General features: G+C 32.8%; 4 protein-coding genes across 8 annotated transcripts; all 4 read right to left on the bottom strand.

The window, feature by feature from the left end:
* Nucleotides 1–710: 710 nt before the first annotated feature.
* On the bottom strand, nt 711–3397 carry LOC107944003 (beta-glucuronosyltransferase GlcAT14C). Its single transcript, XM_041080358.1, has 4 exons — nt 2652–3397; nt 1875–1950; nt 1664–1779; nt 711–1394 (listed from the first exon to the last, which is right to left on the bottom strand). Exons 1-4 carry the CDS (start codon nt 3277–3279, stop codon nt 877–879), a joined length of 1338 nt encoding a protein of 445 aa, XP_040936292.1. The 5' UTR covers nt 3280–3397; the 3' UTR covers nt 711–876.
* Nucleotides 3398–3882: 485 nt separating this feature from the next.
* Nucleotides 3883–6680, bottom strand: LOC107898826 (heat shock cognate 70 kDa protein 2-like). Its single transcript, NM_001326862.2, is given in 2 exon segments — nt 3883–5828; nt 6355–6680. Coding segments are annotated over 2 exon segments (1944 nt in total). The 5' UTR covers nt 6569–6680; the 3' UTR covers nt 3883–4098.
* Nucleotides 6681–8324: 1644 nt separating this feature from the next.
* On the bottom strand, nt 8325–12511 carry LOC107898825 (origin of replication complex subunit 2). 2 transcript variants are annotated; one of them, XM_041080357.1, is made up of 7 exons: nt 12207–12510; nt 12021–12127; nt 10652–10784; nt 10086–10380; nt 8931–9158; nt 8784–8842; nt 8325–8708 (listed from the first exon to the last, which is right to left on the bottom strand). In XM_041080357.1, exons 1-7 carry the CDS (start codon nt 12333–12335, stop codon nt 8646–8648), a joined length of 1014 nt encoding a protein of 337 aa, XP_040936291.1. In that variant the 5' UTR covers nt 12336–12510; the 3' UTR covers nt 8325–8645. The 2 variants fall into 2 exon arrangements, with proteins under 2 accessions (XP_040936291.1, XP_040936290.1); XM_041080356.1 differs by having other exon boundaries at nt 8325–8842; nt 12207–12511.
* A 2070-nt stretch (nt 12512–14581) lies between these two features.
* On the bottom strand, nt 14582–17681 carry LOC121202884 (uncharacterized). Of its 4 annotated transcripts, none has more exons than XM_041080355.1 (3): nt 16808–17681; nt 16251–16560; nt 14582–15202 (listed from the first exon to the last, which is right to left on the bottom strand). In XM_041080355.1, exons 2-3 carry the CDS (start codon nt 16518–16520, stop codon nt 14771–14773), a joined length of 702 nt encoding a protein of 233 aa, XP_040936289.1. In that variant the 5' UTR covers nt 16521–16560; nt 16808–17681; the 3' UTR covers nt 14582–14770. The 4 variants fall into 4 exon arrangements, with proteins under 4 accessions (XP_040936289.1, XP_040936287.1, XP_040936288.1 ...); XM_041080353.1 differs by having other exon boundaries at nt 17174–17681; XM_041080354.1 differs by having other exon boundaries at nt 16251–16546; nt 17174–17681.
* Nucleotides 17682–18243: the final 562 nt, after the last annotated feature.

The following is an 18243-nucleotide window of genomic DNA, read 5'->3' as shown; positions in this document are numbered from 1 at the left end:
AGTTTTTTATTATTATTTTCAGGAATTTAATTATTTTACTTTTCAAATTTAAAAACTCATGACAAATTGTTAACTTCCTTAAAATTATTCTATTAAATTCATTAGTTTGATATTTTAAAATAAAAAATACTTATTTGGTATTCATATAAAAAAAAACTAATGTTGTAATGAACTCGAATTTATATTTGAAAAGTAGGATGAGATTCGAAATAAAAGGACATAATTTCAAATGTGCAAAGAATATAAGGACTTATAACATATTTTAACTTTTTTATTAATTATTTTTTCTAATAAGAAGTATTTGTTATTTCTATTTTTACTATTTCCATTAAAAAACAAATGGGTTAATTTCACAAAACATCCTTAAACCATGGTCCAAATTCTAAAGTGATCATTTAATTTCAAAACCTTCTAATGAACTCTGTATAAGAACAATATCATACCAATTAGGTAGATTGGTATTAAATGCCCGCTCAAATTTGATATAAAATATATTTAAAACATGTGACTCAATTTGTAAACATGATTGTGCATATTGCATAGATAGCTCAGATTTGACATTTTTTAAAAAATGAAACAACTTTCAATTTTATTGTCTAACAAGTCAACAGTAAATACGCACATATTTACAATTTGATCTACCTATTTTAAATATGCTACTTGCTAGATTCCAATATTTAATGCCTAAATTGACAATTTAGACGATAATATACAATTGATACAATACCAATATTTTGAAGATTCAATTAAAACGTCTACATTCAAGAACCAATTCAAAATCTAGGCGGCAACTTAGTATCGAACAAGAATCGAATATCGAATGACAACCGACGACCTCGAGAATAGGGACATTAAGCATCACATTACAAAAAATAACTATTTACATTGTTTTGATCTGAAATTTCCAGAATCAAGAAGTTGTACCAATAGTTTCTCAAGCCTCTTTGAACTTACAGTAGGTTTAACAGCATTCGGGTTCCCGTAAACTACACACGGATCTTTACCTGAGTTTGAACCTCCCACGCACCAACCCCCTGGGGTAAAACGACCGTTCGATCTCCTCAACAATTCCTTGTCGATCTTATTGAGGGCTGAATCATCATCCTTGGCAAACTTCCGAGCAAAAGGGGCTCCACTTCGAACCATGTCGTCGAAATGTTCCAACGTCAAAGTCATTGGATGCTGCTTCGGAGGGTTATCCCATCGTATATAATGCAAGTCATGGTTCACGGTCGTGTTCTGGTAATCTTTATGATTGCAAATTACGGTGTGGAAGTAACCTTCCGGGGACGATATGAAGTTCGTGTAGTACATAAGGAGTGTACGTGGAAGATTATCCCATCCCCATACACAGAAGTCGAGAAACGATTTTGTCAGCACCACCCATTCAGATCCTGGAAATGTATATCGAAATATCGGGATATAAACATAAATTTTCGACCCGTATCGTAACGAGTAGCTTACAATTGATATGCAACATACAACACTCGTAAAGGATCTCGAAACAGCTTAAAGATTGCAAATTTATCCCTACTAATTCGTGTCTACTTAAACTCAATGAAAACTGTATGCAGCCATACACTCAACCACTAAGTATCGACTTATTCAAGACTTTTCGAACAAATATTTCAGAGAACAATGATGGAATATATGAAAGCATTACCCATGAATAACTTGAAAGAAGCAGGCAACGATCTTTTCTCCTTTGCCCAAAATACGCCAGATTTCTTTGAATGGTATAAACCCGGGTCTATAATGATCGGCCTTGCTCTTTGGTATCTGCAAACACGAACCGAAGTTACATTCAAAGAACACTATATAAACGACCATTACACCGTATAGGAAGTGGAACAAAAAATGTATAGGCTCCTCACTCTTTCCAGCCAATGCTACTCGTGTGCTCGAGGAAATTGAGATCCCTTGGCAAGTATGAGAAGATGTGCACGATATCTGAAACAAAAATCAATAAGCAATCAGCAGGAAGCCAACCGGCGCATGCAGGTAAAATCTAGGCTGCAAATGCAATTGCGGATGGAGATAAACATTAATGCACAGCAGAAACCAACCCAGAACTATACAGGTAAACAGTTCCGCGCTCTATCTCCATCAACCATTGATAATTCGGAAGATTATAGTATGTCAAGAATGTTGCAACATTTTACTCGTCATACCATTCAAGTCGGCATTACCGACCCGGAGCTTAACTCAATCGACACTAAAATCAAGGGGTACGAGTTTCAAACCCTAACATCCACAATTCATTTCCCAATATATCTGAATTATCCAAACCCGATCGTACATTTCCGTCAACAAGTTAAAGCACATACTATAAGCAGTTGCTTGCGGCTTTTCGACGACAATTTCAGGCAAACAAATCCTACTTATCACTATAAATGTCAAGAATAGGGGTTTAAATGAGACACTAGTGCTCGCAAATTATTCGTGTTTGACTCGAACTCGATCCGATAATTATCAAGCTGAATGTGACTATGTTTTACTCTGCTTTCATATCATTCAACTCCGAGTTACCGATCCAAGGATTAACTCAATTGAGTCTAACATCAACAGGACCAAGTTTCAAATCCAAAATCCACACTCATACATACATACATACATTTTCGTCAAATTACAATAAAAGGACTGGTTCTTACCATCTTGGGTCATAAGGGGATAATCATCTGCACTAAGGTTCACAAACCAATCCCAATCTTTAGCTTCCTTCAACAAAATCGCCACGGCATGAAGCGTAGCGGCAACCATAGTAGGCCCTTTATAAGTCACCAAATCAGCTTTTCCGATGACCATCACGTTCCCAAACTCCTTAATCACACCCTCCGCTTTCACATACTTAGCCAAATCAAACCGCTCCGAATCCGAAGCATCAAGATCCAAATGGACCAAATAGTAATTCCTCGGGTGATAAATCGCCTGCAACAACCTTTTAACGCGCGGCCCATCACCTTTCGTCCCCGATATGGAATAAACAAATCTGGGTAACCTCGGTAACCGGCCGTAATCCCGTTCGGAGAAAGAAAATCTGGGTTCTTGAAAGGAAAATTCGGGTTCGAATGAAGTGGATTTATTTTGGGTGAAGGTTAATGAGAGAAGGAAAGTGAGTGAAATGATTGAGATTATGAGGATTGGCAGTAAAAGCCATGATCGATCTGAATAAGGAAAGTGAGTTCTTTTCATTAATTGAAAAAGAAAATATGAGACTTTCCGGACAAGAGAGCTAAAATTTAGGATGCTTTCGAAACTAGATCTAAGGTAAAAGAACATAAAAATTGTCGGATTTGGTGTCCGGTCAAGTTTGTACTGTGCTTGAAGAGGGAAAATATTTTTTCTTTTAAACTAGTGCGATTATAATATTCAAAAATATTTTTGTGAATTCACTCTCATCTTAATCAAATTATACGATATATTTATTATATATATAATGTTACATCAAATTATTATTTTATATAATATTTATAAAAAATTATTATTTTAGTTATCTAATACAACTTAATAAATTTAATATTACACAAGATAAAAGAAACTCTTTATATCTCACTTTGATACAATGTTTGGTGCAATTTCATATATTATTAAAAAGTTCAAAATACTTCATTTTTTTTAACGTGCATACTTCATTTATTTCATCAATTACAAGCTCATTTAAAAAGCATATTTTTAAATAAAAATATTTTTTTTGATGAAATTTTATTTAATGAATGGTAACCAAATTTAACGTGTATAAAAAGCTTGTAGTGAAAGTGAAGCAACGAGTGTACGAACACAATTTCTAAGCAACCAGCTCCCCTTGAAAGATTCGATTCTAGAAAAGAACTTCACTATACATGTTTAAAACGCAATTAAAATAAAAAGGTAAACAGCATTTCATAAACAAAAGTCTTGATATCTTTAATAAGTTCAAAAGGGACCTGTTTTCCAAAACACAACAATCACAGGTGCTACTGATAGAGTATCCCAAAAAAGGAACAAACCCTATAAAAGTTCATTTCAATCCGATTAGAAACCAAACAACAAAACCAAACAGTTTAAATCCCAAAAAACATAAGAGAACAATAGAGAAACCAGGTGAAGAAAATCAATGATTTAGTCAACTTCCTCAATCTTAGGACCAGCACCACTTCCACCAGCCGGAACATCCTCATCCATGCCACCACCCATGTCACCGCCGGCACCTTGGTACATCTTAGCAATGATGGGGTTGCAAATACTCTCCAACTCCTTCATCTTGTCTTCAAATTCATCGGCTTCGGCGAGTTGGTTGCTGTCTAGCCATTGAATGGCTTGTTCAATAGCATCTTCAATCTTCTTTTTATCAGCTGCTGGGAGTTTAGCACCAATCTTCTCGTCCTTCACTGTGTTCCTCATATTGTATGCATAGTTTTCCAATGCATTCTTTGCCTCGACCTTCTTTTTATGTTCTTCATCTTCGGATTTGTATCTCTCTGCTTCTTGAACCATCTTTTCAATTTCTTCTTTGGAGAGTCGGCCCTTGTCGTTTGTGATGGTGATTTTGTTCTTTTGTCCAGTGGTTTTGTCTTCGGCAGATACGTTTAAGATACCATTAGCATCGATATCAAAGCAGACAGTGATCTGTGGGACACCTCTAGGAGCAGGAGGGATGCCAGAGAGCTCAAATTTACCGAGCAAGTTGTTGTCTCTGGTCCTTGTTCTTTCACCTTCGTAAACTTGGATCAACACACCAGGTTGGTTGTCGGAGTAGGTTGAGAAGACTTGTTCTTTTTTGGTTGGAATGGTGGTGTTCCTTGGAATCAAAACGGTCATAACACCACCAGCGGTTTCCAAACCGGAAGACAATGGAGTGACATCCAAGAGCAAGAGATCTTGCACTTTCTCATTACCTTCACCACTCAATATAGCAGCTTGGACTGCAGCACCACATGCAACGGCCTCATCAGGGTTGATGCTCTTGCAAAGCTCCTTCCCATTGAAGAAATCTTGTAAAAGTTGTTGGACCTTTGGAATTCTAGTGGAACCACCAACAAGAACAACATCATGGACAGTGCTCTTGTCCATCTTAGCATCCCTCAAACATTTCTCAACTGGTTCCATACACTTTCTGAATAGATCCATGTTAAGTTCTTCAAACCTGGCTCGGGTAATGGTAGAGTAAAAATCGATACCCTCATACAAGGAGTCAATTTCGATGGTTGTTTGAGCAGTGGACGATAAAGTTCTCTTTGCCCTTTCACAAGCAGTCCTCAACCTCCTAAGAGCTCTGGGGTTACCACTAATGTCCTTCTTGTTCTTTCTTTTAAACTCTTGAACAAAGTGGTTCACCATTCTGTTATCAAAATCTTCACCTCCAAGATGAGTGTCACCAGCAGTGGCTTTCACTTCAAAGATACCCTCTTCGATGGTGAGAAGAGAGACATCAAAAGTACCACCACCAAGATCAAAGATCAAGACATTCTTTTCGCCGACACTGGTAGCTTTCTTGTCGAGACCATAAGCAATGGCAGCAGCCGTGGGCTCGTTGATAATACGCATGACATTAAGTCCAGCAATGACACCAGCATCCTTTGTTGCTTGACGCTGAGAGTCATTGAAGTAAGCAGGAACGGTAACCACGGCGTTCTTAACTGTAGACCCAAGGTAAGCCTCAGCAATTTCACGCATCTTAATGAGCACCATTGAAGAGATCTCCTCAGCAGCAAATTGCTTCTCTTCACCCTTGTATGCAACACAAATCATTGGCTTGTCACCAGGGCCAGCGATGACCTTGAATGGCCACAATTTAGTGTCACTCTGAACAGAAGCATCACTGAATCTACGTCCAATCAATCTCTTTGCATCTGTAAAGATAAAAACAAATCAATTCGCCAAAATAAAAACCAATCTGTAATCAATATGAATGATTCTTTACTTTCATATTAAGCAATATATATTGCGTATATTGCAATTTTGTGTATTTGAACAAAGATAAACAGGAAAAAATGTGCGAGTTGAAACAATAATACGTGACTATGATTATAAAAAGCACTGGTTAACTCCTTTTAACTCGCTATAATAAGATTGAAAAGTAAAGTATTAACAGATCTAACAAAAAGCCAAAAGTCTTCGTTCAAAATATAGTCAACAACATCGAGTAGATTTAAAAGAAAGATTTAACAGATCTGAACAAGAATCTAAGCTCAAGCTACAGCAGTTCTTAGTAAATCTTAGAAATCCTAACTCGTAAACTTCAGCATAGATCCAAACGTAAACAAATCTAGATCCAAGCCAAATATTTTCACCTTAGCATAGATCTAAAGAAAACAAATCTTGATCAACTCTAGATACAGGATCTCTAAAAGCAAAGAGCACAGATACAAAGCTTACCGAAGACGGTGTTGATGGGGTTCATTGCAACCTGGTTCTTCGCAGCATCACCTATCAAACGCTCGGTGTCGGTAAAACCAACATAAGACGGCGTCGTTCTGTTACCTTGATCGTTAGCGATGATTTCAACACGATCATGTTGCCAAACACCGACGCATGAATAAGTAGTTCCGAGATCGATACCGATCGCTGGACCTTCTCCTTTACCGGCCATCACTATTTTCTTTTGTTGTGTCGACAAAAAAGAATATAAAGAACGAAAAGAATAAATTAAAACTAAAAGAGAGAAAACAGCTACTACAAAGAACAGCTAGGGTTTTTAAGAGGCCGAGCAAAGAAGAAAAGAGTTCGTTTATATAGAGGTTTGTTCAAATACTGGTTTTCGAGAATGTTCTGGAGTCTACGAGCCGTTCGATCTTTTGGACATTATTTGACGGTCCCAGATCTTTAGGCCGATCTTCATACGGTTGTTTCTATATACTGTGATCAAAATTATCCACTAGATTTCCGCCACGTCATTAGATGTCGGGCCATTTTGTTACGGCTCTTCTTATTGGACCGTCACTATCATGGAATATTCTATGTAAAAAAAGAGAAAAGAAGTCATAATCAAATACTTTTCCTCCTTTCTTCATTTAGAAGGATACTTGAAATTTATGTGTGCTTTTTTTTTTAATAAATTTTAGTTTTTAATTTATTATATTTTTTATTGAATTAATTTTGATTTTAATTAGTAAGATATGTGTTAATTTAAATATAAGTGGATTTCACCTAAATTTATTTAAATTTAAATATATTTTAATTTTTAATTTATTATATTTTTTACTGAATTGATTCTGATTTTAATTAATGAGATATTGTTATTTGTAATTTTTATTATATGAATATTATACTTGTAATTTACTCCCGACGTTGTTTGCATGGCATGTTATTTTTCCTCACGTGAAAGCACAAAGGAAATTACGAAGAAATTTGCTAAAAGAAAAAGGAAGTTACAAAGAAAATGCTGGATTGTGCATGGTGTAATAGGGCTTGATAGGTCATGAGAAATTTCCATTTCACTTTTATACCAATTTGTTACACATTGATAATATTAATTACAAAATGATAATTGTTGATATACAGTGCCAAAATCGAAAGTCAAGGTGGAAGGAAATAGTATTTTGATCTAGAAAATAGAGAAAAAATTCCCTCAAATGAAGCGTATGAGATTACTTAAACAATGTATATTTAGCATCGAATAATCGAGTTGAATCTCGAGTCAAGTTCTTATACATTTTTTATAGTTGTATAATAATAATTGAAAAGTAAAAACTAAAATGTAAATTTACTTAATCATAGGTGATTATTTTTGTACCTATTTACTTCAATAATTAATTTTTTCGATATATTTAATTGAGAATATAATTAAATAAAAATATTTTTTCTAATCTTATATATAATATACTTTATATTTGAGTATTTTATCTTCTATAAATTTATTTATTTATTTAAATATTATAATGTGTGAATTTATTTAAATTCATTTTGATTTAGATGTAAATTATCAATCAAATAGTGCTATATCATGATTTATTTGATAAAATGATATAAAATAAAGTCAATTTATGTTATTAATCCCTGTACTATGCATAAATTGCAAATTTAATTTCACTACTTTTAAATTTTTGAATTCCAAAAAACATATGTTAAATTCTATTATTTTCAAGATCTTATACAACAAACATATATTATCACATATGAACAAGTTATTTTCATATAATACCTGTAAAAGAGCCACGATATTTTAATTAACAAATTTATCGACTATCGTTTGAGTTAAAATTGAAATTTCAAAATTAAAAAAAAAAACCATAAAACTAAAAATAATCAAACTGAAGCACTTGGATTAAATCGAAAAAAAAATATAAAAACTAAAATTGACTGAATTATAATAAAGAAACTAAATCCATAAATTAGATATGATACAGAGATTAATAGCAGAATTTAACCATAAAACAATTACAATACTATGTCAAAATTCTTAACAGTTTAATTATAGTCAATTTGAAGGATTAAGTTCCACCATTCAACAAGCATATAACACGAGTAAATGGTAGTATCAAGCAACACATAAATGCATAGCCATATAACAAACTAAAGAGGCATTGCAAATGTCTTTTTGTTAGATTCAGTAATGCAAAATCGAACTAAACTGCCACTATTATACGGAAAATGACCTGTTTTTACCTGGACGGAGGCCATCCTTGCAGGGTAGTCCGTGTTGCCGGTGAGTAAAAATAACATGTATGTCAACTCATCTCCGATAATAACTTTTCGAGGCCTTCCTTTGTGAGAGGAATGTACAAGCAATCCTGTCCATCGGAATGCCTTTTGGTCTTAACTAGCTCATGATCTTTGAACTCGGTCAAGTGGGCGTTTAGCGTTACCTGGCTACTTACGAGAAACCGCTCTCGAGAGATGGAGTACAGATCATCTATTGCCATTCCTAAGGTTAAAAGATACGGTTTAAAATCGTAAGACATAAATTGACAGAACGAGAGTATGGGACTCCAAATCTGAAACAAGTCATTTACCTTCATCATCGGGATGAGACAGTTGATACTCGGCAAGGATCCGGAACACACTTTGAGCGTTCGGGGTTAAACTCTGTAAAACGATCAAAGCTGTTTTGGCACTCTGTTTACTACTGCCGTGTGCGAGAATCAAAGGTAAAAAGAGCCCCTCGACCTTGTACGGTGCAAACGTAGGAACATGATACCAGTACCAGTTAAATTGTGCATGAACCATCTTCTTGTCCCACACTAACATCGAAGCCAATCAGAATTGAGTCAATTACAGGAAAATCATAACCTCTCTACAATGCTAAATAACATCCATTGAAAAATAACATAAGAGTACTACTACCCAAGACACGACCAAATTCCAGTGGTTGCCTAATTGAGTCTAGAAAGAGGACATTTCATTTATTGGGTTTGTTTCAACCTGGCATTAAAAGAGAGGCCTTCAAGCAAGAACTCGAGGTCCGGAATTAGTTCAAAGACTATAATGAAAAATATTCAATATTTCAAAGTTATATAACAAATGACTGCAGCCACCCTATATGACTTTTCTGTCTACCATTAAAGCAAACAAAACTATCATGATAAACACTACATTGATATATTACTGGTGAAGCTGAACAGGATTGAATCGATTACACGAAAACCTGTAATGCTCTACAATGCTAATTATCTCAGCATTCCTTTCAAGAAGGGAATTTATAACACCTATTCAAAAATAACATAAGAGTATTACTAAGAGACCCCTCCAACCTCCCAAGAGAGGTCCTTTTCTCTGGTGATTCCCTAATCGGGTCTATGAAGAACACATTTCCGTTTACTAGGTTTGATTTGTTCGAGACTAGAATGGAAGCTATTCAATATTCAAAAGCTATATAAAAATGACCCTGACCACCCTATCCAACCGTTTATTTCCCTCGTTAAAGCATACAAAACTATTGTTATGGAATGTACATCAAATATTACCACATTCTTTCACATATCCTAGAAAAAGACAGCATTACCGAGAGCACATCCGGCCAAAAAGAATACGGAAATGAGAAGTTGAAACTCTAAGATGTTATCGACTTCTATCCCTAGCCTACGAAGCATTGAGGTCGATACTCAAAACAGACAAGTGAGCTAGTTAACCTATCTATTAGCTGAAAATCAAAACAAGAGTTTACTTACAAAGTGGTGCATTCACATGGTCAATAGAGGCAACAACACGGATATAAGAACAAGAAGCAAGTCGTGCAAGATATTGTTGAGTTTCGGTATCTCTTAACCCAGGTCCATCGATATTGTTAACAACAACACATATGAAACTATCCTTCTCATCCATCTCAGGTCCATCTAAAAACGCCAAAAGATCATCCATAGATCGAGAACTAAACGGCTGTTGAACTTTAGGCAAACCCCGGGATGAAACCTTCCGGTTCAATTTTAATTGTTCCCATAGAATCTCAGCCAAGGCTATTATAACCTGCATTCAAAACAATTTGTGTGTTCAATAAAAGCAAAATGAGAGCTCAAAAAACCTTCATGGGAAAAAATAGGTGAATGTACCAAAGAGGTTCCTGCATTATAGTAGGGACATGATCAAATTAGTCCCTCTACTATTAAATGGATCAATTCAGCCCCTACCCTATAAAAAGAATCAAATAGTCCCTTTTCCAATTTGGCCTTATTTTGATAATTTGTAATATGATAGGAACTAACATGGTCCCTTGAATGTTATGTGATCAAAACAGCACCTGTTTTATATTGATTGATTGAAGGTAACCATTAATTACAACAATAGAATGCTCTGCCAAAGCTGTTGAAGCAAAATCTTCAATCAATGATTTCTTTGATCCAAATCCATACATTAGAAGACCAAAACCACATCTGCAAATAAATAAAAGCAAAACATACACACAATAAGTATACTGGAAAATTAAGCCAATATTAAATTTCAAGGTAACATTTTGGAATAAAAATAAATAAGTAAAGGTCTAATTATGAATTTTATCCCCTTAATTTACAAAACCTGATAAGTTAGTCCAATTGGGTAACATTAGTAAACTTTACTGTTAAATTACTAGCTTGAATATCAACACTACAGTATTTAATATGTAAGGAATTATAAAAAATCAACATTTCAATAATTTATATGCAAGAAATTAACAAAAATCAATCTTACAACAGTTTATGTGAAACAAATTAGCAAAAATCAACAATTCAAAGTTCATATATTTACCGACAACCGGGCTAAATTTTCAATTTCTATAATGATTTATATGCAACAAATTAGCAAAAATCAATGGTTCAAGTTCATGTATTTACCAAAAATCAGACAAAATTTTCAATTTTTATAACAATTTATATGCAACAAATTAGCAAAAATCAACGGTTCATGTATTTACCAACAACCAGACTAAATTTTCAATTTTTATAACAATTTATGTGCAACAAATTAGCACAAATCAACGGTTCAAGTGCATGTATTCAACAAAAACCGGACCAAATTTTCAACTTTTTTAAAGCAAGAGATCAAATTCTAACAAATTAAAAGTTTCCAATGAATTTCAGAATTAGACCATTAAGTAAATAAGAGTTCCAAACAACCTCAAATCAAAAACCCATTTTGGGTAATATCAGTAGAACATTTCAATATTTAATATGTAAGGAGATATAAAAAACCATCATTTCAACAATTTACATACAACAAGTTAGCAAAAATCAACAGTTCAAGTTCATGTATAATGTATTTACCAAAAATTGGATCAAATTTTCAATTTTTATAACATTTTATATGCAACAAATTAGCACAAATTAACAATTCAAGTTCATATATTCACCAAAAACCAGACTAAATTTTCAATTTTTGTAAAATAAGAGAATCGAAGTATAATAAATTAAAGCTTCCAACGAAATTCAGACTTAAACCATTAAGTAAATAAGAGTTTTAAACTATCTGAGATCAAAACAAATTAGCAAAAGCCAACTGTTCAAGTGCATGTATTCACTAGAACCGGATCAAATTTCCAATTTTTAAAAATTAAGAGGATCAAATTCTAACAAATTAAAGTTTCCAATGAAATTCAAAATTACACCATTAAGTAAAAAAGAGTTTTAAATTACCTGAGATCAAAAACCCATTTTGGGTATAAACTTTTGTAACTATTTATTAAATCTGCAACGTCATTTTGATGCTTTGGTTCAATATTAGCTGAAGCTTCTCTAAGTTCCTGCAATTTTAAAACAACAAATTTTAAAATAAAAAATCGAAAGCTTTTCCCGAGATGGGGATTCAATGAGGCAAAATACCTGCTCGTCAACAACGTTGATATCACTGAGTTTACGAGCAGATTTCTTCCCAGAACTGCCTGTTTCTTTTGCTAAGAAATAGTTTCTTGAGAATCCAAATTCCTCTTCCTCCGCCGCGTTAAAATCCATTTTCTGAAGATTATTCGTTCAAACAAAAAATATTTGCAAAGATAATCGAAAAAGAAAATCGACAGTTTAACACCCCCCCCCCCAAAAAAAATTGCAAAATTGAGGACGAGAAATGTAACTGAAGTTGCCCTAGTGGTGTCTCTCAATCTTAATAAGTCTTTTGCCGCCATTTTTCATTTTCAGGGTACAGTACCGGGAAGTTTCTTTATATTTTGGGCTCTATTTTTCGTTTTATACCACCGGCCCATTTCCTTCTACCTATTTTCTCTTTTGTATACCATCAAGGTAAAATATAATACTACTAGATGTAATACCCTATATCAAATCCAGTCATCTGATCCGAGCTATAATTTATTATAATAATAAAATTTTGATATCATTCATAATTTAATAAAAAATAACTAAAAAATTTATTTGCAATCATTTTTCAAAAGTGAAAACAGCGGTCACACGACTGTGTGACAGAGCTCAACTCGCGTGGCTTAAGAACATGGTTGTATGGCCAAACCGTATAATAAATTGTGCCCGTGTAAATAATAAACTAATTGAGATTTTAGCCTGGTTTTTGAAAAAGTGTTTTTCAATGAAATTACCTTTTTATCTCCCATTTAAGTTTTTTACTTTACAATACAATGTCTAAAATTGTCATTTTATCTTCTTAAAATCACTTTGTGACAGTAATGATAAAGGTGATCATGGATTGAGCCAGACTTCAATAGAATTTACCATTATCAGGTAAATTAAAAATATTAAAATAGGTGTAACTTAGCAAACAGATACCTCTAAAATAATAGCTTTTAATCAATGCCTTTTAATGTATACCAAATGTTGTAAAGTAATTTTTTTAGCAATCCCATTTCCAGCAATCACATTTCATTTGAATCATAACATAAGAAAGCACCAAGTGCTACCTAAATAAAAATTGGACAAGAATTTAAATGGTAAAAATACCATGAAGGTCCTTATACTATGTATCATATTGCATTTTGTCGTTTCTACTCAAAACATTAAGTAAACTGAAAACTAGTCTCTATACATTAGATTAAAGAGCAAAGTAATTTTCCTGTTAAAAGCTTCATCCATATATACTATTAAAAATTGATGTGGTTGACAAAATGACCAGATAATGACACTTGGTATACCATATGCATCTCATACTGACATACGGTAACCAATTTTTAACAATAGAAATAGATAAAAAATTTAACAAAAACATTAATTTGTTATTTGATGTAATGTAAATAGGCTAATTTACTCTTTTTTAAATAGATGAGGCAAAATATAATTTGACTATTAATATAAAGACCTACATTGTACTTCTACCAATTTTATGAAAATATACAATACACGGCATTTGACTAAATGAGCTCGAACAAAAATATAAATCAGTCAGTTTAAAATATGAAACTTGAACTCCAATATTAAAAGTTCTATTTTGTCCTGACTCAATCCATTTTCAAATTTTGTAATGTTTTTTTTATATATTATTTAATTTTTTTATATATTATTTAATTTATGTCGTGTGAAAAAATAAATATATTATATTATAATATAAAGATAAAAAAATATTATGTTTAAAAAATCAATAAGAGATATATTAATTACTAAATATTAAATAAAAATAATTATTTGCAAGAACAAATTATTTTCAAAGGTTATGTCCAACTTTGAAAAAATATTTATGGTATTTATGGTATTGATACCATGGACCCAAACTGAACCTGATCCGACCATGAAAACCTTTACTCTTACCCCTTAGTAACAAAAATATAACTTCGTATTTACTTTGTGTTTTGGAATTAAGATTTTGTATAAATTTTATTTATACTTTTTTTAAAATTAGAACGAGTTTAATTTCCAATAACCTACAACTATATACATGTCAAAAGTGTGAAAAAAGGTATCATGAAAACTCCTGTGTTAGAAAGCTAGAATCAATTTTACTCCATTCACCCGAAAAAAAAAAACAAATTAGTTCTTATACGTTAAATTAGTTCCAATAACCTCGTGATGTTGTATAAAAACATTTTATAACCATAGAAATGGATAGAATTTTCAAAAGAATGACTAATTTACTCTTTGATTTAATGAATAAAAACTAACTTACCCATTTTTTTAGTAGAGAAGCAAAATACGATCCAACTCTAAACACTAAGACCTCTATAACACATTTACCGTCACATGTTCAATTCATTTTGCATTTTGCATTTAAAATAAATTCAAACTATCGGTTTTTTATAATTAAATCAATAAATTTGAATAGATTATCATTATAAAAAACCATTGCATAATGCTCTATACAAAGTAATTTGTTCAAATATACATCATCAATAAAAGGATGCATGAAAGAGCTTATTTATTTACGAACCATATTAAAGAATAGAAAAATAAATAAAAGCATTGATTTTCTTCATGATGTGAATTAGAAGACGTACTCATAGAGCCTCTGCCACAGAGTAGTACATTCCGGTCGACGACTGAGTTAAAAAACCGCTGCCACAATAAGCGTCCGGCTTGTCCACGTTGAAATTGTCGATCTCATTTGCCGTGTTAACTACTCTATCTTCAACCACCAGTTCTTTAAACCACCTACAAGAACTTTCGCTGCTTCTGCGAATTTGTTTGACGCCTTTCCCTCCAACGTTACCTCGCGTCGACTGGGTGCCTTTCAATCCTTTCCTTCCTATTTTCCTTTTTTCGTTGTTGTTCCTCTTCAACTTGTGTTGCCTTTTGTTTCTAATCATATGCAATAGCGTTGTCGGTGGAGGATCGTACACATTGGGTGCCCATGTCACACTGCGTTTCTTTGGTAATATTCCCTGTTTCGCTCGGCTACCTTTGAGGGCAGACACTAGCTTCATGGGAGTCTGTTAAAAGGGGAAACAAGTTAACAAACCAAGTTTACATGACATGATCATCTCACCATTCTAGCTTATCCTGAATCGTTACATTTAATCCGACCCAATATCATACCCCACTCATCGGTTATATGCAACTATTCAAGTTAAACTCCAGTGTGTCTGATGAATATGACACGTTACATTATATTTTAAAATAATGCCACATCATTAAATTAAGCTCAACTCATAAAGTTAACAAACCAAGTTACATGGTATGATCATCTGACCATTGTAGCTTATTAACTCGAATTGTTACATTTAATCTGACCAGATCTCATACTCCATTCACCGGTTACATGCAACTATTCAAGTTAAAACTCTAGTGGGTCGAGTGAATATGACACGTTACATTATATTTTAAACGAATGCCGAATTGTTTTATTTGCTCAACTCATAAAGTTGACAAACCAAGTTACATGGCATGATCATCTGGTCATTGTAGCTTAACTCGAGTTGTTACATTTGATCTGACCTGATTCATACTCCATTCACTGATTATATGCAACAATTCAAGTAAATATGACGCGTTACATTATATTTTAAACTAAATGCCACAATGTTTTGTTTGCTCAACTCATAAAGTTGACAAACCAAGTTTTATGGCATGATGATCTGGTCATTGTAGCTTAATTCGAGTAGTTACATTTGACCTGACTTGATTCATATTCTATTCACTGATTACATGCAACTATTCAAGTGAATATGACACGTTACATTATATTTTAAACTAATGCTACATCATTTAATTAAGCTCAACTCATAAAGTTGACAGACCAAGTTACATGGCATGATCATCTGCCCATTGGAGCTTAACTCAAATGTATACATTTAAGTCGACCTGATGTTACACACCATTCATAAGTTAAACTCCAATGGATCAGGTGAAAATGTCACATATACACTCACTAAACATTCTCAGACAAAGAAACAAAGCATAATACGCCCTCAGACAACATCCTCCGCAATGTAGTTACAGGCAAAGAAATTAAGAAACAAAGCAACAAAAGCCACTTACAGGCAAAGAAACAAAGCAAGAGGGAGGTGTTTGCAAGGAACCCTCAGACAACATCCTCCGCAATGTAGTTACAAATTCATCTGCTTCAAGACACCCAAAGGACGGTAACGACGGACATTTGCTTTCATGTCCGTTTCCAAGTAACTCATCCACACCACTAGCATAATACGCATGGAATTCAATATCGTATTCATACAAACAAGCACGAACTTTAGCCCGCAGTAAGTCGCTAAGATCGTCGACCACTCGAGAACTCGATACATCCATCATTATCAAAATTAAACTTGTGGAAAAACCTAATCCATCATTACTGTTTTTAAATGAAAAACACACATTTGGTTTATAAGCTAAGACTAAAATTAATTCTTAATCAAGCTTAATATGTTCATAATATATAAGTAATTAAGGTTATTTTAACATTGAAATATTCTAAACTAATAAACTAAAGAAAAAGAAACGCAAAAATGTTTCTGGGATTCATTCCTTAAAAAGAAATATTCACATAGTATTTCCATATGATGGTGCAATATATTATAGAGAAAATAAAACAAAAATACCTCTCGAGTCCCTCCCACTTTCAACATTGAGCAAATTTATCCCTCCAAAAATGGAGCAATTTAATCCTATGATTTTCAAAAGTGAGCAATTAAAGACTAATAATCCTGGAGATTTTCTGCAGCTAAATTTGTTAAATTAGAACCAATTTAATAGATTGTATAAACTTTGAAGACTAAATTGTGATTAATTGTCGTTAATTACTCAATTTCAAAATTTATAATGATTAAATTGCCCTGGTTTCTTTAGAGGGATCAATTCGATAAAATCAAAACTGGGAATGACTAGAGAATTTTTTACCAGAAAATAATAAATTTAATAAGAAAATAATCATCTAGATGCCAAATCATAAAAAATTAAGAATATACCTTGTTAAAACAGCTGCAATTAATTCAAAACCTTAAAAAAAACTCCGAAAATTAAAAAGCAACCTCCCAGTTCACGATCGAATCAAGCCTCCGGTTACTCTTTTTTAAAAAGAACAAATTTCCTTTAAATAGGTAAAAAAAAATAGAAAAGAAAATGGGAAATAGAAAAAGAAAGATTGGGATAAAATTATTAACTAAGGTTACCATGCCGATCACTCTTTGAAAGATGTTTCAAACAATGGGAGTAAAAACCAGCATGGGAAGGAGTTAAAAAAGGGATCAAAGGTAAACAAATCGAATCAAAGGGTAACGAAGGCATATTGTCAGTTTATGCTCTTCGAAACCCCTTAATGTTTTAAGGAAAATCCAATTTTTTTCTTTTTATTTTTTAATCAGTCGATCGAGATTTGGGGAAGAACTAAAAACCCTAATCGGAAAGAAAGGGAAAAAAGGCGATGATGGCCGACGATGAGATTAGCAAAGGATATGGAAGGGGTAAATGGATGAGTTTTTACTACTAAAATTATATATGTGGAAATTAAAAATCTTGTTATTTTATATCCAATTAGAAACTTACACGTGTTTATCATAGATTTATGAAGGGGATTAATTTAAGTAAAATTTTAAAATGTTACAAAATAGTAATTAAATAATTTAAAAGTTTTTATTTAAATTATTGAATTATTCGAAATTTTTTATTTAAGTCGTTGGATTGTTAAGTTGTTTTTTATAAAGTCTGGCTAGCAAGTTTCAAGTGATGATTTAACAATTGATACGGTGGATCGATATCCATTAACAAATAGAAGAACATATCTTAGCTTCAAGTCAATCTTAAGGTATTTCACAAATTCGTGATGTTTAAAGATATTTCATGAAGAAAAATTAAACTGTAGGAGAGAAGGAGAATAAAATCTTTCGATTAGTACAGAAAATGCGAATAAAAAAAGCCATGGTGTTTTTAATAGCTCGATGATATAAATAAAACCTTCTGAACAATTAAGTAACAATTTTGTAACTTTTTGAAGTTAAGTAACTAAAATATAAATTACTAATAGTTTAATAACATTGGA

This window comes from Gossypium hirsutum, chromosome A11 (genome assembly GCF_007990345.1).
Source record: "Gossypium hirsutum isolate 1008001.06 chromosome A11, Gossypium_hirsutum_v2.1, whole genome shotgun sequence".
Lineage (NCBI taxonomy): Eukaryota > Viridiplantae > Streptophyta > Magnoliopsida > Malvales > Malvaceae > Gossypium > Gossypium hirsutum.
Note: the sequence above shows the minus strand (reverse complement) of the source record. Positions and strands in the feature narration are given on the sequence as shown.

What these genes read in the sequence shown, in the direction of transcription:
- LOC107898825 (XM_041080356.1), bottom strand. Translation starts at nt 12,335, where the DNA reads ATGGATTTTAACGCGGCGGAGGAAGAGGAATTTGGATTCTCAAGAAAC. An exon ending in AAATGGGTTTTTGATCTCAG is followed by an intron (nt 10,785 to 12,020) that starts GTAATTTAAAAC and finishes ATTTATTTGCAG; the next exon opens with ATGTGGTTTTGGTCTTCTAA. An exon ending in AATCAATCAATATAAAACAG is followed by an intron (nt 10,381 to 10,651) that starts GTGCTGTTTTGA and finishes TTTTGAATGCAG; the next exon opens with GTTATAATAGCCTTGGCTGA.
- LOC107944003 (XM_041080358.1), bottom strand. Translation starts at nt 3,279, where the DNA reads ATGTTCTTTTACCTTAGATCTAGTTTCGAAAGCATCCTAAATTTTAGC. An exon ending in TCCCCTTATGACCCAAGATG is followed by an intron (nt 1,951 to 2,651) that starts GTAAGAACCAGT and finishes TTTTTGTTTCAG; the next exon opens with ATATCGTGCACATCTTCTCA. An exon ending in TTCTTTCAAGTTATTCATGG is followed by an intron (nt 1,395 to 1,663) that starts GTAATGCTTTCA and finishes ATACATTTCCAG; the next exon opens with GATCTGAATGGGTGGTGCTG.
- LOC121202884 (XM_041080352.1), bottom strand. Translation starts at nt 16,520, where the DNA reads ATGATGGATGTATCGAGTTCTCGAGTGGTCGACGATCTTAGCGACTTA. An exon ending in CTTGCTTTGTTTCTTTGCCT is followed by an intron (nt 15,203 to 16,250) that starts GTAAGTGGCTTT and finishes CCCTTTTAACAG; the next exon opens with ACTCCCATGAAGCTAGTGTC.